Source organism: Vigna angularis, chromosome 4 (assembly GCF_016808095.1).
Source record: "Vigna angularis cultivar LongXiaoDou No.4 chromosome 4, ASM1680809v1, whole genome shotgun sequence".
NCBI lineage: Eukaryota > Viridiplantae > Streptophyta > Magnoliopsida > Fabales > Fabaceae > Vigna > Vigna angularis.
The window spans coordinates 37,624,200-37,644,006 of NC_068973.1; the positions used below are offsets into that span (position 1 = coordinate 37,624,200).

General features: G+C 34.8%; 1 protein-coding gene across 2 annotated transcripts; it reads right to left on the reverse strand.

Moving 5' to 3' along the window:
* Positions 1 to 6,615: 6,615 nt before the first annotated feature.
* On the reverse strand, positions 6,616 to 12,145 carry LOC108330896 (polyadenylate-binding protein-interacting protein 7). Of its 2 annotated transcripts, none has more exons than XM_017565489.2 (6): positions 11,874 to 12,145; positions 10,175 to 11,051; positions 8,862 to 9,312; positions 8,712 to 8,782; positions 8,332 to 8,456; positions 6,616 to 7,211 (listed from the first exon to the last, which is right to left on the reverse strand). In XM_017565489.2, exons 2-6 carry the CDS (start codon positions 10,961 to 10,963, stop codon positions 6,911 to 6,913), a joined length of 1,737 nt encoding a protein of 578 aa, XP_017420978.1. In that variant the 5' UTR covers positions 10,964 to 11,051; positions 11,874 to 12,145; the 3' UTR covers positions 6,616 to 6,910. The 2 variants fall into 2 exon arrangements, with proteins under 2 accessions (XP_017420978.1, XP_017420977.1); XM_017565488.2 differs by having other exon boundaries at positions 8,862 to 9,315.
* Between the last annotated feature and the right edge of the window lie 7,662 nt (positions 12,146 to 19,807).

Sequence of the window (19,807 nt, forward strand, 5' to 3'; positions counted from 1 at the left end):
AAAAATTAATAAATAACCACCTTATTAATTATGGGTATTTTAGAAACAATTCATATGAGCTGCAAAGAAAAAACTCAATAGGAAAAATGATTATCACATATGCAATTCAAATAGGGTGTTGCGTTTCTTAATAAAAATGAGATGGGATGCAGAGGTACTGGAATGCATGTATTGCAATAGGAGGAAAACAGAGGTGCAGTTAATGCTGGACAGAGAAATTTTTAATAACAAAAATTAATAAATAACCACCTTATTAATTATGGGTATTTTAGAAACAATTCATATGAGCTACAAAGAAAAAACTCAAGAGAAAAAATGATTATCACATATGCAATTCAAATGGGGTGTTGCGTTTCTTAATAAAAATGAGATGGGATGCAGAGGTACAGGAATGCATGTATCGTAATAGGAGGAAAACAGAGGTGCAGTTAATGTTGGACAGAGAAATTTTCAATAAACAAAAATTAATAAATAACCACCTTATTAATTATGGGTATTTTAGAAACAATTCATATGAGCTGCAAAGAAAAAACTCAAGAGAAAAAATGATTATCACATCTGCAATTCAAATGGGATACTGGGGTGTTGCGTTTCTTAATAAAAATGAGATGGGGGTGCAGAGGTACAAGAATGCATGTATGGTAATAGGAGGAAAACAGAGGTGCAATTAATGTTGGACAGAGAAATTTTCAATAAACAAAAATTTATCCTATTTTATCATCATTATATTGTGTTTCTGTTGAATGGGACCGGGGAAAACTCCTGCTGCCTCCGCCCGGAAACACTCCTCCTCCTCCGATCGGTTCTTCTTCCTTCGCTCCTGACGCTCGTTCTTTCACTCTCCTCACGCTCGTCCTCCACGCAAATAAACACTCTGACGCTCAAGTCAGAATGGGCTTTAGCAAGTCTATGTAATTATCACAGAACAAAGAGTTTACCTTCTCCTTTGACCGCTATTTATATGATTTCAGAGAATATTCCCCATTAATTTACCTTTTAATGGCTTTCAATGCATACCTTAAATACTCGACAATGACCGTTACCTCATTAACTAATCATTCATGAGCCTCCAATTGTTGTCCCCCCGCCCATAGCTTTAGGTGTTCGCCCAGCTTAGTCGTATTATTCCTAAGAGAACCGATCGGACGTATCAGGCCGAGGCGCCCGATCGGATAGATTAGCTATGCTTCTACCCGATCGGCCCTCTCTAAAACCTTCCCGGTCGGTTGTCCGCCCTTGGTAGTAACATATTGTGTGAAGGGTTACCCTATTTACCATGATTATATTGTGTCTAGGATTACCCTATTTATCATGATTATATTGTGTTTAGGGTTACCCTATTTATCATGTACTTTTGTATCAATTTATTCTTATAAATAGAAGATTGTGAGAGGGATCAATTAAGCCCTCTAGAATTATTTTACAGTTTAATTCTCAAGTTGGTATCAGAGCGGGTCGATCCCGCTCTGATTTCTGTCTCGTAATATCTGTCTGGCGCCACAGTCTGTCGTCGCCCGCCACCGTTCGCCGCTGCCCGTCGCCGGCCACCGTCATCCATCGCTGTCACAGTTTTGTTCGTCTAAACCCTTAGGGTTTTCTTGTTCCTCACTGGTACTATTCGTCTTCTTCATAAATGGCGTCTGGCAGTACTCTTTCTTTCTCCGGAAGTCCATCAATTACCTCCGAGAAGCTAAATGGAAAAAATTATCTATCATGGTTTGCTATCGTTGAAATGTGGTTCCTTGGCCAAGGGCATTATGACCACCTTGAGCAAAATGGAAGTCACGTGCCTACTGAAAAAGTTGATCAGTGGAAACAAGCATATTTCCAGTTGTGTGCCCTGTTATGGCAATCAGTGGAACCCAAACTTCTTGTATCTTTGAAGGCTTTTAAAACTTGTCACTCCTTTTGGAAGAAAGCCCAGAGCATTTATACCAACGATATTCAACGTCTCTATGACACTACGAACAAGCTTGCATCTCTTAAAATGGCAGACCATGATATGGTGTCCTTCATGGCGGAAGCCCAATCTGCTGTCGAAGAATTCAGGATGTTTTTGGAAGTGGACCCATTAGAGGATATAAAAAAGAAACTAGACAAATTTTACATGGTGTTGATCCTTCGTGTCATACATCCCGATTTTGATCATCTCAGAGATCACCTTCTAACTAGTCATGAGGTCCCCTCTATGGAAACATTGACCATTCGCCTTCTGCGTGTCTCGGTACCTCAAACTCAAGAAGTGCATGAACTAGTGGAACCATCTGTCATGATTGTCAAACGAGGAAGAGGAGGACGTGGTACTAGAGGAGGAGGACGAGGAGGTCGAGGACGTCCTCAATGCACATACTGTAAAAGGATAGGTCATACTCAAGAGAATTGTTACTCCTTACATGATTTCCCTTCCAAAACCGCCAATATTTCGAAGACTGAAACTTTCACTTCGAAGACTGAAACTTCCACTTCTATGTTTTCTGAGGATGAATATCAAGAGTATTTAAGGTTAAAGTCTAACAGCTTGGCACAACCATCTCAATCTCCCAGTACATCAACAACCTGCGTTTCTCAATCTATGGAAGGTCAAAATTCATGGGTAATTGACTCAGGTGCTTCTGATCACATTTCTGGTAATACCTCTTTGTTCTCATATATTTTCTTTTGAGAAAAACCTCATTTCATAACCCTTGCAAATGGATCTAAAACTTCCTCCAAAGGAGTCGGTCATGTTTCTTTATCTCCCTCCCTCAATCTCAACTCAGTCCTTTTTGTCCCTAATTGTCCTTTTAATTTAATTTCCCTAAGCCAGTTGACCAAAATGTTAAATTATTCAATAACATTTGATCATCATAAATCTTTTGTTATATAGGAGCGTGGTTCGGGAAGACAGATTGGAGAAGGATATGAAGTTGGCGGATTATACCATTTTGGATCTCATCCAAGGGTATCCTGTGTTGCTGCTCCTAATCCTAAAACGCTACATAATCAACTTGGTCATCCTCATTTGTCCAAATTAAAAAAGATGTGTCCTGAACTTAGTGGTCTCCAAACCTTAGAATGTGAGACATGTCAATTAGGAAAACATGTTAGATCTTCCTTTCCTAAAAGGTCTCAATCAATATGTAATTCTAGTTTTTCCATCATCCATTCTGATATATGGGGACCTAGTCATATCTCCTCCTTTGGTTTTAGATATTTTGTTACCTTTATTGATGAATATTCAAGATGTACTTGGGTTTATCTTATGAAAAATTGTTCTGAATTGTTAGCTATCTTTACATCTTTTTGAATGAAATCAAGAATTATTTTGATCAAGTAATCAAAATATTAAGAAGTGATAATGCAAAAGAGTATTTCTCATCCTCCTTTTCTGCCATCTTGAGTTTCCATGGTATCTTACATCAGTCTACTTGTCCTCATACACTGCAACAAAATGGTATAGCAGAACGAAAAAATAGACACTTGGTTGAAACTGCTCGTATCCTTTTGCTTGGTGCCCATATTCATGTCCATCACTAGGGAGATGCCATCTTAACTGCATGTTATCTTATTAATAGGATGCCCTCCTCCTCTCTTGATAATAAATTCCCTTTCTCCATTTTGTTTCCTAATGTTCCTCTCTTTCATACATCGCCCCGAGTGTTTGGTTGTGTATGTTTTGTTCATGACATGTCTCCAGGTCTAGACAAACTCTCCGCTCGTGCTCTCAAATGTGTCTTCTTAGGTTATTCTCAACTTCAAAAAGGATATCGATGTTACTCTCCTGAAACTAAGAAGTATTACATGTCGGCCAATGTCATATTCTTTGAACAGACTCCTTACTTCTCTCCATCTGTTCAGGATGTTTCTATCCTCCAGCAGGTCCTTCCTATTCCAATGGCTGAGTCAAATAGTTCCACTATCTCTGTCATTCCAGGTCTTGATCACAATCCTTCTACACTCGTTTCTCCACATACTAAGATCATCCCACACAGGGCCCCAATGGATAGTCCACCTCCCCAAGACAATGGTGAATCTCCTACTTCAAATTCTTCTCCCTCGTCACCTTCTCCCATGCCTCCTGGTGAAAATGATTCAGCATGGCCTATTGCCCTTAGAAAAGGTACTCGTTCCACTCGAAACCCTCATCCCATTTATAATTTTCTAAGCTATCATCGATTGTCGCCCTCCTATTTTTCTCTTTTATCCTCAGTGTCCTCTGTTGTTATACCCAAGAATGTGAAAGAAGCACTTGATCATCCTGGATGGCGACAAGCTATGATTGCAGAAATGCAGGCTCTTGACCACAGTAATACTTGGGAGCTGGTGCCCCTTCCCCCAAGCAAAAAGGTGGTTGGTTGTCGATGGGTGTATGCAGTTAAAGTCGGCCCTGATGGTGAAATTGATCGGCTCAAAGCTCGGCTTGTTGCAAAAGGTTACACTCAGGTTTATGGTCTTGATTATTGTGACATTTTCTCTCCTGTAGCCAAGATTACTACTATTCGCCTCTTCTTTGCCATGGCAGTCATTCGTCATTGGCCACTTCATCAATTGGATATCAAGAATGCCTTCCTACATGGTGATCTTGAGGAAGAAGTTTATATGGAGCAACCTTCTGGGTTTGTTGCTCAGGGGGAGTCTGGTATGGTATGCAAATTGCATCGATCTCTATATAGCCTCAAGCAATCCCCACGTGCTTGGTTTGGAAAGTTTAGCTCCATTGTTCAAAAATTTGGGCTAAAATGCAGTGAAGCAGACCATTCAGTTTTTTATTGTCATTCTTCTCTCGGGAAATGTGTTTACTTAATAGTATATGTTGATGATATTGTCATTACAGGAAATGATCTTGTTGGAATATCTCAACTAAAAGAGTACTTGTGTAGACATTTTCAAACCAAGGATCTTGGAAGTCTCAAATACTTAGGCATTGAAGTAGCGCAATCAAAAGATGGAGTTGTAATTTCCCAAAGGAAGTATGCTCTTGATATATTACAAGAAACAGCCATGATTGATTGTAGACCGGTAGAAAGTCCCATGAACCCAAACCAGAAATTAAGGACAGAAGAAGGTGAATTATTCTCCGATCCAGAAAGGTATAGGAGGCTGGTTGGAAAATTGATTTATCTCACTATTACAAGACCAAATCTATCCTTTGTAGTTGGAGTGGTTAGTCAGTTCATGCAGACTCCATGTGTTGACCATTGGAATGCTCTCATTCGCATTCTAAGGTATGTAAAGAAGGCTCCCGGGCAAGGATTGTTATATGAAGATAAGGGAAGCATTCAGGTCTCTGGGTATTGTGATGCAGATTGGACAGGTTCACCTATTGATAGACGGTCTACTACAAGATATTGTATTTTTCTGGGAGGAAACATTATTTCATGGAAAAGTAAGAAACAAAATGTAGTAGCTCGATCAATCGCGAAAGTCGAGTATAGGGCAATGGCATCACTAACATGTGAACTTATATGGGTGAAACAATTCCTTCAAGAGGTTAAATTTTGTGACATCCATACTATGAAGATGTATTGCGACAATCAAGCTGCTCTCCACATTGCATCAAATCCAGTGTTTCACGAGAGGACTAAACATATAGAAATTGATTGTCATTTTGTTCGTGAAAAGTTGTTGACTAAAGAAATATGTACTGAGTTTATTGGGTCAAACGATCAACTCGCAGATGTATTGACCAAGTCATTAAGGGGTCTTCAGATTGAGTTTATTTGTTCCAAGCTTGGTACATACAATTTGTATGCTCCAGCTTGAGGGGGAGTGTTAGGATATTTATCCTATTTTATCATCATTATATTGTGTCAAGGGTTATCCTATTTATCATGATTATATTGTGTCTAGGATTACCCTATTTATCATGATTATATTGTGTCTAGGATTACCCTATTTATCATGATTATATTGTGTCTAGGATTACCCTATTTATCATGTACTTTTGTATCAATTTATTCTTATAAATAGAAGATTGTGAGAGGGATCACTTAAGCTCTCTAGAATTATTTTATAGTTTAATTCTCAAGTACAAACAATTCAGATGAGTTGCAAAGAAAAAACTCAAGAGAAAAAATGATTATCACATCTGCAATTCAAATGGGGTACTGGAATGTTGGGTTTCTTAATAAAAATGAGATGTAGAGATACAGCCATGCATGTATCGTAATAAAAAAACAGAGGTAGAGTTAATGCTAGACAAGAGAAATTTTCAATAAACAAAAAATTAATAAATAACTACCTTATTAATTAGGGATATTTTAAAAAATTAAATACATAATTAAATACTTGTAAAATGCTTGGAGGTGCAACATGAAACACCCCATGATGTAAATTGAAACGTAGTTTGAATTTTTTATTTGTAAGCAACAAATATAAAAAATAATAGGAGAAGAGTTAATTTATTTTTCTCCCAAGAGGTGTCATTTAATATCTTTCTTTCCACCAACTTTTTTTGGGTAAGAAACATACACAGCAATTATAATTTCGGTTCCGCATAGGTTTCCTTATTTAAATGAGAAGATCGAATCACCCAGACAATACCTAGGCCACGCTCATCGCAGTAAATTGTTTGACATTGAATCTAATTTGCAAAATCAATTGTTTTATGCGTAATTGAGTCCTATCGATTACATCTGAATGAAAATGGTAAAAATGGAATTTAACAAGGAAATGAAAATTAGGGTACAAAATTAACAGAAGAAATATAATCCCATAATGTGAAATCCTGCTTACTAACGTAAATCTGATGTCGTCGCTAAATCTTAATGATACAATTCTGCTACAACCCTTCTCTTCTCCCCTAACTGCTTTTTTCTCTCTCTTTTTCCTGTTCTTCGGGCATATACAGATACAACAATGACTAAAATGTCCGTGATCGCGGACTTTATACCGTGTCAAAAAACTTGTACACATCCTTGGCTTGGCTGGCTCAATATATCACAACGCGAAGTAGGCCTGGTTGAGGTTCCGTGAAGTCAATGCCCTCTTCAAGAAGAAAACGCTGTACAGCTATTGGAAGTCTTGCGGGAGTGCGGGAACCCCTGGTATGATGACCTGTGCCCACACAAATATACACCTGCAAACGCTGCTCAGCAGCTATGGCAGTGCTTTTCAGCACACTCAACTCATGTTTCAGCACATGAATGGCTTCACCCGCATGCAACCCATGTAGGTCTATTATCCTCTCGTGTCCTCTTCCATTGCCCTGCATCTCTGAAGCAACTGCGTTTCTGAAAAAATCAACATTTGTAATTACTGAGGCAGAACCCAAAACTTTAGAGCAATGTATATAAACATTCTGGTTCGTACAATAATATAGCATGATACTCCAGGTAGCCATTCTAGAGAGAAACTGTCACGAGGTGACCAAGAAAAAGGTCGAGCTAATGTTATCCATGGATTAAAAGTACTCGTAAAAGTACTCTCAACTCGAGCATTTTTTCCAAAGCAACCAGCTAACGAATTGGCATTACAAAATCCTACTTTAAGGGGTTCAGATTGTTCACGCATCTTAAATAAGTCAGAGACAATAACTCTCCTTCAGAACGACGTGAGGACGGCAATAAGAAACATTTGAGGAAAAGAAACAAGTGGTAAGTACGAAAAAGGGTCGAGACATCAGAGTGAACTCTTTCGTGTCAATAAACATACATAATAGATTGCTGAGGAGTAGCAAAATATTTTAACATCAAAATGCCATATAATACTCCCTTTGGTCCCTGTATAATAGTCGCTTTATGAAATACATTTTGTGCATAAACAGTACTTATATCACATTGAGAAAAATTTTCTTGTGTGACCTATTTCCGACAAAGAAAATCGGCGATCATATTTACCAGGATTTAGATTTAAAGAAGAGAAGTTGAAATAATGTCATGTCACCAAAAGGGAAGTTTAATTTTTATCAATTTTTTTTTTAAAATAATAACTCTTCGAAAGATAATAAAATAAAATAATTTATAACAAAATAAAATGAGATACTGCTTGTAGTTATATATTAGTGAGAGAAATGCAAAAAATAGTACTTGTAGTACAAATGTTACTTATCTTCGATATGGAGAGAGAATAAGTGAGTTATAAATAATAAGAAATACAGAACAAATAAATGGTGCGTTTGGGCGATAAAAGTGCAAAAATTTAATTCAATTAATATGGCTAGAGAAAACTTAAAGGGGTATAATAGGTATAGAAGGAGTAAAATTGCATTGAAGATTAACGAATCTAAATGCTTCCTTAGTTTGGGTGAAACAACCTTAAACAACTATGATACTGGAACAGAGGGAGTGTAAGTTTTTTTATAATCCAAACTTAAATCGAGAGCGAGAAGGGAAGCATTGGGGAACAACAAACCTCTGACGGTAAATGGATTCTTGAGCTTTTCCATGAGCTGCCTTCATATGCATATTGTGAAGCTGCCCTTTAGCACTTAGTTCCTTTGCCAGGGCTTTATTACCAATAAGGTAAGCTTGACGAGCCTGTTTCAAATTAGAAACGAATTAAAATTAAACGAAGAAATAGATTCAAGACCAATGCCTCTGGAAGAGACTTTGTTATCTGATTCTTGAACTAGTATCATCCCAACAGTACCTATTGAATCACACACACATTAAAAGGAGTTGAGAAAGTCAAGGGAATGCCAAAAGAATCAAATCAAGAGGTATGTAGCCAAAACCATTATTTTAAATTTTGATAGCCAGTAACTTCACCAAAGCATGAATTTGAAAACCCACCTGCTCAAAATATGCATTACGTAAGCATGCATGATCACGAGCCTCTTCCCGCAGCTCTGAATACATATTTGCTGCCATGCAAAATTGTTAACGAAAATAGTGCACAGAGAAAACACCCCACAATTGAAGCCTTTTAACATAAGTACTTACCAACGGCATCACCAGTTTCAAGCCAAATTGGAGCTGCTCGAGCTGAGCCACGGTTCTGCAATCGATCACCAAAGTGTGCTCTGGCCTGTCCACCATTGTAGCCACTACCCAAAACATTTGAATTCCTACTTGAACCTATAGCAGCATCACCAGAGCCATTCTTGTCATACTTCCAAATACCACCAGAATCCTGAGAAGCCAACTTTCTAACAGCTGAAGCAAAGTCAACAGCACCTCTAGATGGAATTGAAGAACTAGATTTGAAAAGCATCACATCACTGTCAAATGACTGGTAAGGATTTCGACTTTGCTGGACATTATCAACCACGTATTTAACTGAAGCAGCCTGGCCATCTGGTGAAGTAAGTGCAGGAAAGTCCATTGCACTCAGATTGGGAGCTGACAGAGTCTTTGAATTCAAAGTTTGATTGAAACCACCATCAACTTGAAGCTGCTACAAATTTGAACAGGTGAAGAGAGAGAGATTATCAACATAAAGCTCCTAGGTTAAAAAATATTCCAGAGAAATAATTACTAATCATAAGAGATGACTATAGGATTCCACGAAATGGAGAACAAATTGTACTGCTTGATCATATACAAATATATGTGTAGGTCTCATAAAATGCCAATGGCCCATTGATAACATGAAAAGGGGACTATAATCACAATTAATATCAGAACGTAGATCAAAATTATTTAAAAAAAAGAAAAGAAACAATAACAACAACAAGATTATCATCTCTAACAACACCCTCCCCCAGTACCAGGCAACTGCAATTAGAAATTGGAAGCTAGAGGTAGGTTGGACCTGAATCACTTCACAACTTTATAGAGAGCCGGATCTTCCCTGCCAAAACAAGGCACAGGTATTGCTCTAAATACTTAGTATCCATCCCATCATACTTAGCCTTGTATTAAGAGTTAATATGGATAAACTTCTCAACAAAAACATACATGAGAAGACTAAAAATAATTACGGAGTAAGACGAGTTGAGCTTTTACCATAAATTGAAATCAACTCGTGGAATGATGTAAATGATTCTAGAAAAAGTTGAGGAAATGAGTTGATTTTAATCCATGGGAAAAGTTTGATTCGTTTCACTTCACCTCAATGTTCTTCTCCTATATGTGTTTCCAGAAAAGTTTATTCAAATGCACTAGAGCATACTGCATTGCAACTAGCAGAAGATAGATGTTGACCATAAATATAAGTGACAACACATCCATTTTCACAATCAAATGCATGAGATAGAGCTTATAAGGAATCATTGTTTGACAGCATGTCAGTTAATATATTAAAATCAACCTACCTCTAACTGACTGAGCATCTCGGTGGTCAGATGTAAATCACATCCATTGGCAAAGTAAGCTTCTGCGAGGCTTTCTGCTGCAAAACCAGGGAACATGGAAGCTAAATACTCCAAAGGATTCATATCAGTATCATCCATAATTGCATTTTCAGCCAAAACATCATTTAAGTATCCATGTCCACTGTTGTCATCATAAGCAAGCCCATCTTGACCACTGCTAACAAGCTGGTCAGCGCTCCCAATTGGCCCCTCCCAAGGCTTTGCCAGAGCATTCAAAAAGCTTGTAGAAGATGGGTCCTCCCTGTAGCTTGAATGAGAAAACCCTACTTTATCCACAAAGCTATTGCCATTATTATGCAGTTGAGATATTTCCTCCTGCTCATTTATTATATATTTACTTCCTTTGGAAGAAGGAAACCTTGAGGCTTCATTGTCCTCATGTATGGATAAACCTGCTAAAGGAAGATCATCTAGACCTTGAGATTCATCTTCTCCCATGACCTTGAAATCAGGGGTAATATCATCAGGGAGCTGACATCGCCAGTATTGGTGCACCTCATCATCAGAATTATTTGAAATGGATGATTCTGATCTATCTAAAACTGCTTTCCCAAGAGCTCCAGCAGCCGAAAGCCCTGCTGTTGCATCTACCGAGCTGGTAGTTCCAGGTAATGATGATGATCTGAGGGCAAAAGGAATAAACTCTGCTGCATTTGGATTCAGAGTTGTTGCCTTGTTAGGGCTTAATAGCTTTGCATCCGTTTGGGATCCTTTCTTGGATAAGTTCATTATTAACTAGAATATGGACAAAATAACTACAACATAAACAGACTTTAAAAATAGAAACAGCACATGTCCAGTCAGCCTCAACCAAACCCTGAAAATGGTTCAATATCATCATGCTCATTGATTAACCAGACTGCTATAAAAAGAACAGGAAAAGGTAAAAAATAAAATCACCACAAATCCCATACATCGTACAATAGATAAATTATGATTTCAATAATATCCCATATAACATAAAAGTACCAAATAAATAACCCAATATAGAACTGCAGTTACAACTATTTTTAATATCACTGCAATGAACTATAGCTTGCCATTTTCGTCCGTTGGACTTAAAAGTGAAACTTATAAAGGTAAATTGAACAAAAAGGGAACCAGCACAAATTACGGAAATTAATAGTAAAATTTACACACACACAATTAAGTTCTGGCGAACGCTGACCAAATTCAGAATGGCAGAGCAGTATAAGATTAAAACCCTAAACATCTCGAACTAAATAACTTAAAATGTCACAGAAAACAACTTCTAATAGAAATTAAACAACACCGATAATTCCCCGACAGTAACTACATAAAACCCCCAATAACACAAGTTAAAGCACCAAAAACAAAAACCTAGAAATTTGAAACCCGAATTTCACACTAACATCAAACAAAACAGAAGCAGCAACAATCGAATCAAAGCTCGAGCGCACAGAGAACGCAACCTCCAATACGGCAGCCAGGAGCTACAGAAGAGATCTCGAGCAATTCAAGGCCTCAGAAAGCAGACTCAAAAAGCACATAACAACAGGAACAACAGCAATTGAAGACAAAAAAAAAAACAAATTCATGAAGGAGAAAACGAGAGAAAAAGATCTGAAAGAAATGGAAAAGTGTAAACAAAAAAAATATTGAATAGATATATTTATACCTTCGCGTATCAAATCGAAGGGATCCATGGAGATGAGATGAAGAAAGAAGAGAAGAAAAAAGTGAAGGTGATTGTGTTATTTAATATTGCGAAAAATTGAGGTTGGGATTATCCAATATCATCTCCAGTACGAGTATGATTATCGGGTCGGGCTTCTTCTTCTTCTCTCTCTTAAGTCTTACCTTACCTCTCTCTTTTATTTCATTCTTTTTTTAATTTCTTTTTTCTCTCTGTGGATTCTGTTTCGAAACCTCTTAGCCAATACTATAGCAGCAGCACCAGCACCACAAAAATAAGACACCGAACCTTTGGCCACTAGATTTCACCCTTCTCTCTATAAAATCACTCTTTACTCTATACACTGTTCACTGGGATTTCGCCACAAAAATGTTACCTTTAACTTCCATGCAGTTAATTTTTTTTCTCGTCAGAAATTATATTTGTCAATATTTTTTTATTTCCATATTATATTATACCTCTTTGTATTAAATAAAATACTTTTAAAATAATCATAAACCCAGTCATTATTAATCATTTTTAAAAAAATTGTCACTGCTGATGAATAAAAAACACACATGCTCTTAATATTTATTAGAGAGAGAAAAAGATAGAGTAAAAAATACAGAATGTCTTATGAAAATAATAGTTTATATTTTATAAAAACATGCTTATAACATATAAGAGGAGTATTTGACACTTAGAAAGGATAGAGAGAAGATATATTGAAAATAAATTATAAAAAAGAATATCTAGTTATTTCATAGAGTAAAAATCGGTGAAAAAGAAATTAAAATTAAAATTTTGAGTGATTACATTCATTTAAAACTTTATATTTAAAAAATATGGTTAAATATAATTTTGGTCTTTTTATTTTTAGTAAAAATTGAAATTATTTCATTTTAATAATTTTTAACTAATTTAATTTTTATATTTAAAATTTTTTATTTAATCTTTTAATCAAATTTTGTTAAATTTAATTAATATTTCAAATTTCTCGTTAACTAAAAAAACGCATTTAAAATAATAAATAAATTAACTAATATTTTGTCAAAATGATTAAATATATGTATTTGTAATAATTTTAAAGGTTAAAGACTAAATTAAACTAAAATTTTAAAAGTTAATTTGTTAAAGATTAATAAACTAAAATATATTTAACCATATATGTGACAATATTAATTGGGTTTTATAAGATGAAATGGTGATAGATAGAATACAAACAAGGTTAAAGTTGACTTATTTGTTTGACCAATTACATTTGGTGTGTTTATTTTGTGTAGATATTTAGGGTAAGTGTCTGGCTTAGGTATACACATAAATTACATGTTATGCCGTATTAAAAGTCAATTTCATTCCATAGAAATCGCATTGACTTATATTCAAAAAACAAAGAAAATTGTTCGAGTGATTGATTATAAATACTTTTTTTGTCTCTATATACTTTTCAAAAGTTTTAGTTCTTTAAACAAAAATTAACCATTTTTTTGTTGTTAATTGTAAATATTTATCTCTCTAAAACTACTTCTTATAAATATAATGGGTGTTGAATACTAAAACAATTATGAATATCATAAATTTAGGTTCTCCTGATAATACCAATTATATAAATGAAACCATTATTAGATGGTAAAAGTTAGTAGAAATTTCTCCACCTTGATCATGTGCAACATATTATTGTAGCCGCATAGGAGTGTCATTATGTGTATTAAGAAAGCTTTTATCATAAATCAAATATTAATCTATATAATACTCGTTCTCTTCAAACAGAGAAAACAATTAATATTAAATTAAGTAATTTTCGTTTTGTATTCTTCATCCAACTTCATACATTTACATTAATAAAACAGATTTATCTATGGAACTTTCAGTCAAAGAAAACTATAAATATTTGTGATGATGATTCAGATCCGATCTAACATCAATTATCAATTATCAGCCAAATCTGATCAGTGTTATGTACTCAATCTAAAAACAAAAACAAACTCTGTAATGTCACAGTGATAAAATCAAATCAAAGATCTAATCAATTATGGCGATGACTGATTTGAATCATGGACACGGCACAAAAACGTGTTAGTTACAAATTAACAATGGCAGTGCTGAGAAAAACATTCTTCATAGTTATCAAAAACCTTTGTCAGTTTCTTCCTAGACACGAAAGTTGTTCTCATCGTTTGCAGTGCCACGATTCGGCTCGTTTAACCTTATTTTGCAAAAACAAAGGTTTTTCAACAAGTTAAGACACCACTTTTTATTTTGTTTGATAAGCACAAAAACACCATTGCTTTACTTGTATATATAAAAGAAAGAAAATCAAGTTCTGTTACGGAAATAGAAAAAAAAAATGTAAAACGGCGCAAATGACTAAACTAAAGCATTTGTGTTCTGAATGGTAACGGTGTTCCTGTGTGACTAACTAGAAAGGAAAGTATCAAATATGCTGTTTTAAAATATATTTTTTTTATGTTTGCAAGAATATTACTTATTTTTTTTATTTTATGAAATAGTTAAAATGTATAAATGTAAGAAAATAATGGAAACAAAAAGTTGAATATCTGGGTAGAGGATGAAATCTAGAATAATGAAGTGAGATTGAATTTAGTACAAGAAGTACCTGCAAATTAGTAAAAGTAAAGCAACGCATTGTAAGGATATTGCTGTGTCAGATTCGATCTGAAAAGTAAAAATATCTCATTCTCCTAAACTTTATGGGAGCACCTACACATAAATTATTAAGTTTAAAAAATAAAGTTTTTAAAATTGTATGAAAATTGTTATAAATTAATATTAATTTTCAAATAAGTTTTTTCTCGATAATAATTCTTTAAAAAAATTGGCCAAATATAATCATTAATTATATAAATAAATGATGACACATAAGTCTCGTTATAGGTTTAATTATACATGAACTCATACTTAGTTTAAATAATTATTAATCTTACATAATCCAAGTAACAACAAATGAGTAACATATCATTTACTTATTCGTTAATACGAATCACCGTAATTATTGTTGAAATTTTAATAATTATATCAAACACATTTATCGTCTATCAAAGACACCAGATAATTAAAGATAATATTTTAAAATATTATACAACTTAATAACTTCAAAATTTCGATATTAATATTTGTCCTGTTTTTCAATATATACATTATCATTGAATTGTCTTACAAAATTGTTTTTAACTCGGATTCACATGTGATGGGTAGTATTGTACACGTCCATATAATATCTTATGGTTTTTCACTCCATAACAGTCAACAAAAACCTATATTTGCTTTTCAATATTTAATACTTCAATTTATACAATTTAGTTATTAGTGAAATTATTATTATCTCGTCCTTATATTTTGTAACTCGACAAGTATTACTATCATCTTATTAGGTACGAAATTATTCACGTGATAATTATTTTTCTCACGCAATATATATATATATATATATATATATATATATATATATATATATATATATATATATATATATATATATATATATATATCACTTCAAAAGTCAAAATTAATTCTAAAACATCAAAATGATTCAATAATCAACATAACTAATTTAGGTGAAATAAAACATTAGAAATATAGAATACAAGTATAATTGGGTATCTATCAAAAAGTATCAAATAAATAAGTATAAAATAAATAAGGAAACAGATATGAAAGTATTATGAAAGAATAATTCACTTGAAAATTGTTATCACAGCTAGTTTATAAGAGACTTAGATTAATTGTGTCAGTAGAGATTCTTCAACTTTGTCTAAATAAAGTATATAAAAATATTTACAATTTTCGCTAAAAGAATTGCTTTAAAATATTTATAATTTTGTTCGAAAAAATTACATAAGAAATTTTGTTAACAAAAAAATTGACGAAAAATTTGTTATTTTTTTTCAATATAATAAAAATATATTTTAAAACTATAATATAATTTATTACTTTAATCCTCCTTGCATTTAAAAAAAAAAAATTACCTAACCAAAACACATCAATTACTTATTTATCACCTTAAGAATCAAAACACAATTATCAACCACTTTAAAGTTAATACAGATACTTAAATATCTATCATCTCAGCTCTAAAACATAAATGATACGTTTTGAAAGATAAAAAAAAACAAAAAATAAATAAATTTTAAAGCTAGAACTTTAAGTAAATGTTATAGTCCACCTCTCTAATACTCAGTGAGCCCCCAAATAAATGGGATAGTAATGATTGTCTTTGGTAAAAACTTTTAACTGCTATTGACACCCCTCTTATCTTACAACTGATCACTTTTTTTTTGTACAGTTCAAAAGTCCTGATTTAATTCAACCTACAATTTATTAAGTTTATATTCAAATAATTAATTTATGTTTTAATTAAATAATTTAATTCAATATACTACTATCATTATTAGTAGTGTTTAGGTTGTTACAAAAATGTAGAAGGAATATAGTGGTATCAAAACATATTTTCCCCCAAATCCAAGGCTGTGTTCGTTTGGGGTGAATTCACTGTTCACGCAAATAAGCGATGATGGATTTTGAAAAACCGCGTTGTTCTTTTTAGTGGATTTGCTACGATTTGCTGAGATGGAAAGGAGACGATTTGTGAGATTACAAGGTCGAAGTCCTCTCGCTAATATGCGAGGATTTGCGACGATTTATGACAGAAAGTCTGATGTACCCCTACGACAAATTATAATTCCAGTGCTTCCATGAACCGAAATAACGTTATTCGATTCTAATTTTACTTAACCGATTCTAAGGAAATGAAATAAGTAAAAAATAAACACATGCACTCTGCTTTCACGAGAAAGAAGCCATGTACTGTGGTTTGAAGAGTAAAGTAGATTGTGGCTGCCGATGTGATCACCCAGTTTGTACTATCGTCTGGCCATGCATTTGTTTAATTTGGAAATTGCTTTTGCAGCCTGGCGAGATTCCCTGTTTGATTCCCTGTTCGACACAACCATTCACTGGCGTTGACTGCAAAGGAGAGAATAACTTGCATTGACTGGAAAGGAGAGAATCCTGGCAAACAGGTTTGAATTTGAAAATATAAGCATCCACACCATTAATAAGATCGTGGTTGGTGGATAAGTTTACATAGAGAGAAGCCAAGTTTGAAGAGGTTAACTTTCACCATATTTCCGCGACTGTGTGTGCTGAAGTATTCCGAAAGAGTAACCAGTTGTGGAGGAGAGGTAATCTTTCTTTCCGTTTTGATGTGGTTGTTGCAGGTAGAAGCATGGTGATTTAGTTGAGGAGGAAGACAGAGGAGCAAGAACGTTGTTGATGATGATGAGGGACTGGATGAAGGTGACCAAACGTGGAAGCAGGGGTTGAAGAAGTGAGGTTGATAACGGCTGTACATTCAGAAAGAAGAAGAGGGTATCCGGTTGGAGCTTTGTGAAGGAGTTGCAGGCGTTTTCGATTACAAGTTTGCTATTCCGGTTATCTTCTCCAACAACGTATTCGATTACACGAAGTCGTAACCAGTTACAGCTTCTCTATAAACTTCGTTTAATGGCGTATTCGGTTACACGTTATTGTAACCGATTCGAGCTTGTCCAAGACCGCGTATTCGGTTACACTGTGGCGTCTCCGGTTCCAGCGTTTGAAGACGGCCCCAGCTCTGCAACCACCGGCCGAAACTCCAAGTGAGTTTCTTCAATTTGCATTTATAAATTATTATAGTGTAATTGTATATGGGTAAATGAATTAGCATGTAGTATCATGAGTTCTTGTACTGGTTTATTGCATGACCCAAATATTTTCTGATATGGGTTTACCTCTAATCTATTCTATTATAAGATCATTTAAAACAACGCAATGCTAATAGTTTGTAACAGTTATTTTGGAGGATTCTTTCTTCAGAGTTCACTTGCATTCAAGTTAGGATCCAAGATTCCAGTATGGGAGCTTCTTTGTTGAATGCAATATGATGTGCTATAAATTTAAGAAATATGGATTTTGAGTGTTGGAATCAGACTTTGTTTTTGGTGATCATTTTTAACTCCCGCAAAAGTGATACCATTGATTAGAATACTGATAGAAGAGAAAGAAATGAGAAGGATGTCTTGTGGTGGATGTTCTCTCCTTTTCTGCCTTATAATATTCTGAAAAGAAATTAGAATTTGTTTTCAAGTTTCAAGTTGTGAAAATGCATGTTCTTTGTCTTTGGTTCTAGGATATTATAAAATATTAATTTTTCAATTCTTTTCCTGTATGATGAAAAAGAAATGGATACTTATAAACTTCCTTGAGTAAGTTCTTATTGATTTGCTGCTTTTTGCTTGTGACATGTTCTGTATCACCAGACTGATTTGTTAATTTAAAAGGAATGATTAATTATTTTACATTATGCCTCTTACAATATACCATTAGAGTTTCATACATATGTCAAGTGTATACTGATATGTCATACATTAGACTTTCATACATTAGAGTTTTTATGCTTACAATATACCCTTGCTCTATTTGTTGTATACTGATATGTCATGAGGTCTGCCCTCCATCCCTCCAAAGAAAATTGTATCTTTAGGACCTCAAGTGTTGTTCTGCTATGGGTTTTATGTGGATTAATTAGTCTTCTTTTTGAAGTAACTTGGGGGTAATTATTCATTTTCCTTACGGCTGACGAAAATGAGGTGAAGACACAATAGGATAACCAGGAAGTTGAGGTTTGTATGTGGTTAACATTAGATACCCATGTTGAATAGTAAATTTATCCTTAGCTATGATGGTTTTGCCTTGGATGTTTAGTTGATCTAAACTTTGTAGCTTCTATGGACAGACAACAACTGAAGTGGAAACACCATGAACTTCCTTTCTGTCTTTCCTGAATGGAATTGGAATATTTTCTTCTCGTGTGTTGGGTGCTCTGTATACACCTTCTCAGAAAGAAAAGGCTGCTGCCGATGCAACAATAGAAACAGTAAGCTTATTTTCACTCTTTATGTTTCTTAGATGTGTGTTAGCCTTTGAGGGATGTCTCTCTTCCTAAAAAACTCCTAAGGCGAAAAAGGGAAATGAGGAATTATTATTCTGTTACTGAGAAAACAGAAATTCTGGTCACTTTTGTTAAAAATTGTGATTCAAACAGTTTGTGCTTCCAATTAACAAATATAACATTCAAAAATAACATTTTATATTCCTTTTACAATTAGGGGCATTTTGGTAATCTTTAATTTCTACCAATTAAATTAATTTTTAAAATCTATCATATCAATCAAATCTTACACTAATTCTCACAAACTTTACTTTCAAATCCACTCTCAATTAACCACAAATCCACTCAAAAAAACAACTAAAAAATTACCCTCAAATCCACTCAAATCCATTCAAATCATCTCCCCCAAATCATCTCCCCCAAATACATCCAAAAGAACACACCCCAAAAGAGAAGTCTAGTTTTTTTAATATCCCCCTATCCATAATATTATGGAAAATGATATTTGAACAACATGTTTTGACAACATTTAGACATTGGACGCGTGTCTAAATGTGACTGGTGCACGTGGAAATTTTTTTTTAAATGAAAGAATGACGTGGCAATGAGAGAATTGGGGGCAGATTCAAAATATAGGGTTATTTCGAAAATTTGAGATTGAAATGTTTTCAGAGAGGGAAGCTGGAGAACATTTCATGGAGCACCTTCGAACCTTCGAACCAGCCACCACAACTCTCGCCGGATACCCGCCGCCCCTAGACGTTGTCGTTTTCCCTCCATCTAGTGCCTCCGCAGTGTCGCCGGTGTCCGTCGTCTTCTACCCAGCCAGGCAGTTCGGATTGCGGGTCGCCGCAGCTCCGGCATTGGCAGACAAACCGAAGACGACATCGTCTTCCCTCCGGCCCAGCCAACCAAGGGCGCGTTTTGAGTATTGATTCCTCCCACCCGCTTTCTTCCCTGTGCCGGACCCTTGCGGTGGCCGCCGGAG

What these genes read in the sequence shown, in the direction of transcription:
- LOC108330896 (XM_017565488.2), bottom strand. Translation starts at nt 10,963, where the DNA reads ATGAACTTATCCAAGAAAGGATCCCAAACGGATGCAAAGCTATTAAGC. An exon ending in AGATGCTCAGTCAGTTAGAG is followed by an intron (nt 9,316 to 10,174) that starts GTAGGTTGATTT and finishes TCAAATTTGTAG; the next exon opens with CAGCTTCAAGTTGATGGTGG. An exon ending in GTAATGCATATTTTGAGCAG is followed by an intron (nt 8,457 to 8,711) that starts GTGGGTTTTCAA and finishes AATTTGAAACAG; the next exon opens with GCTCGTCAAGCTTACCTTAT.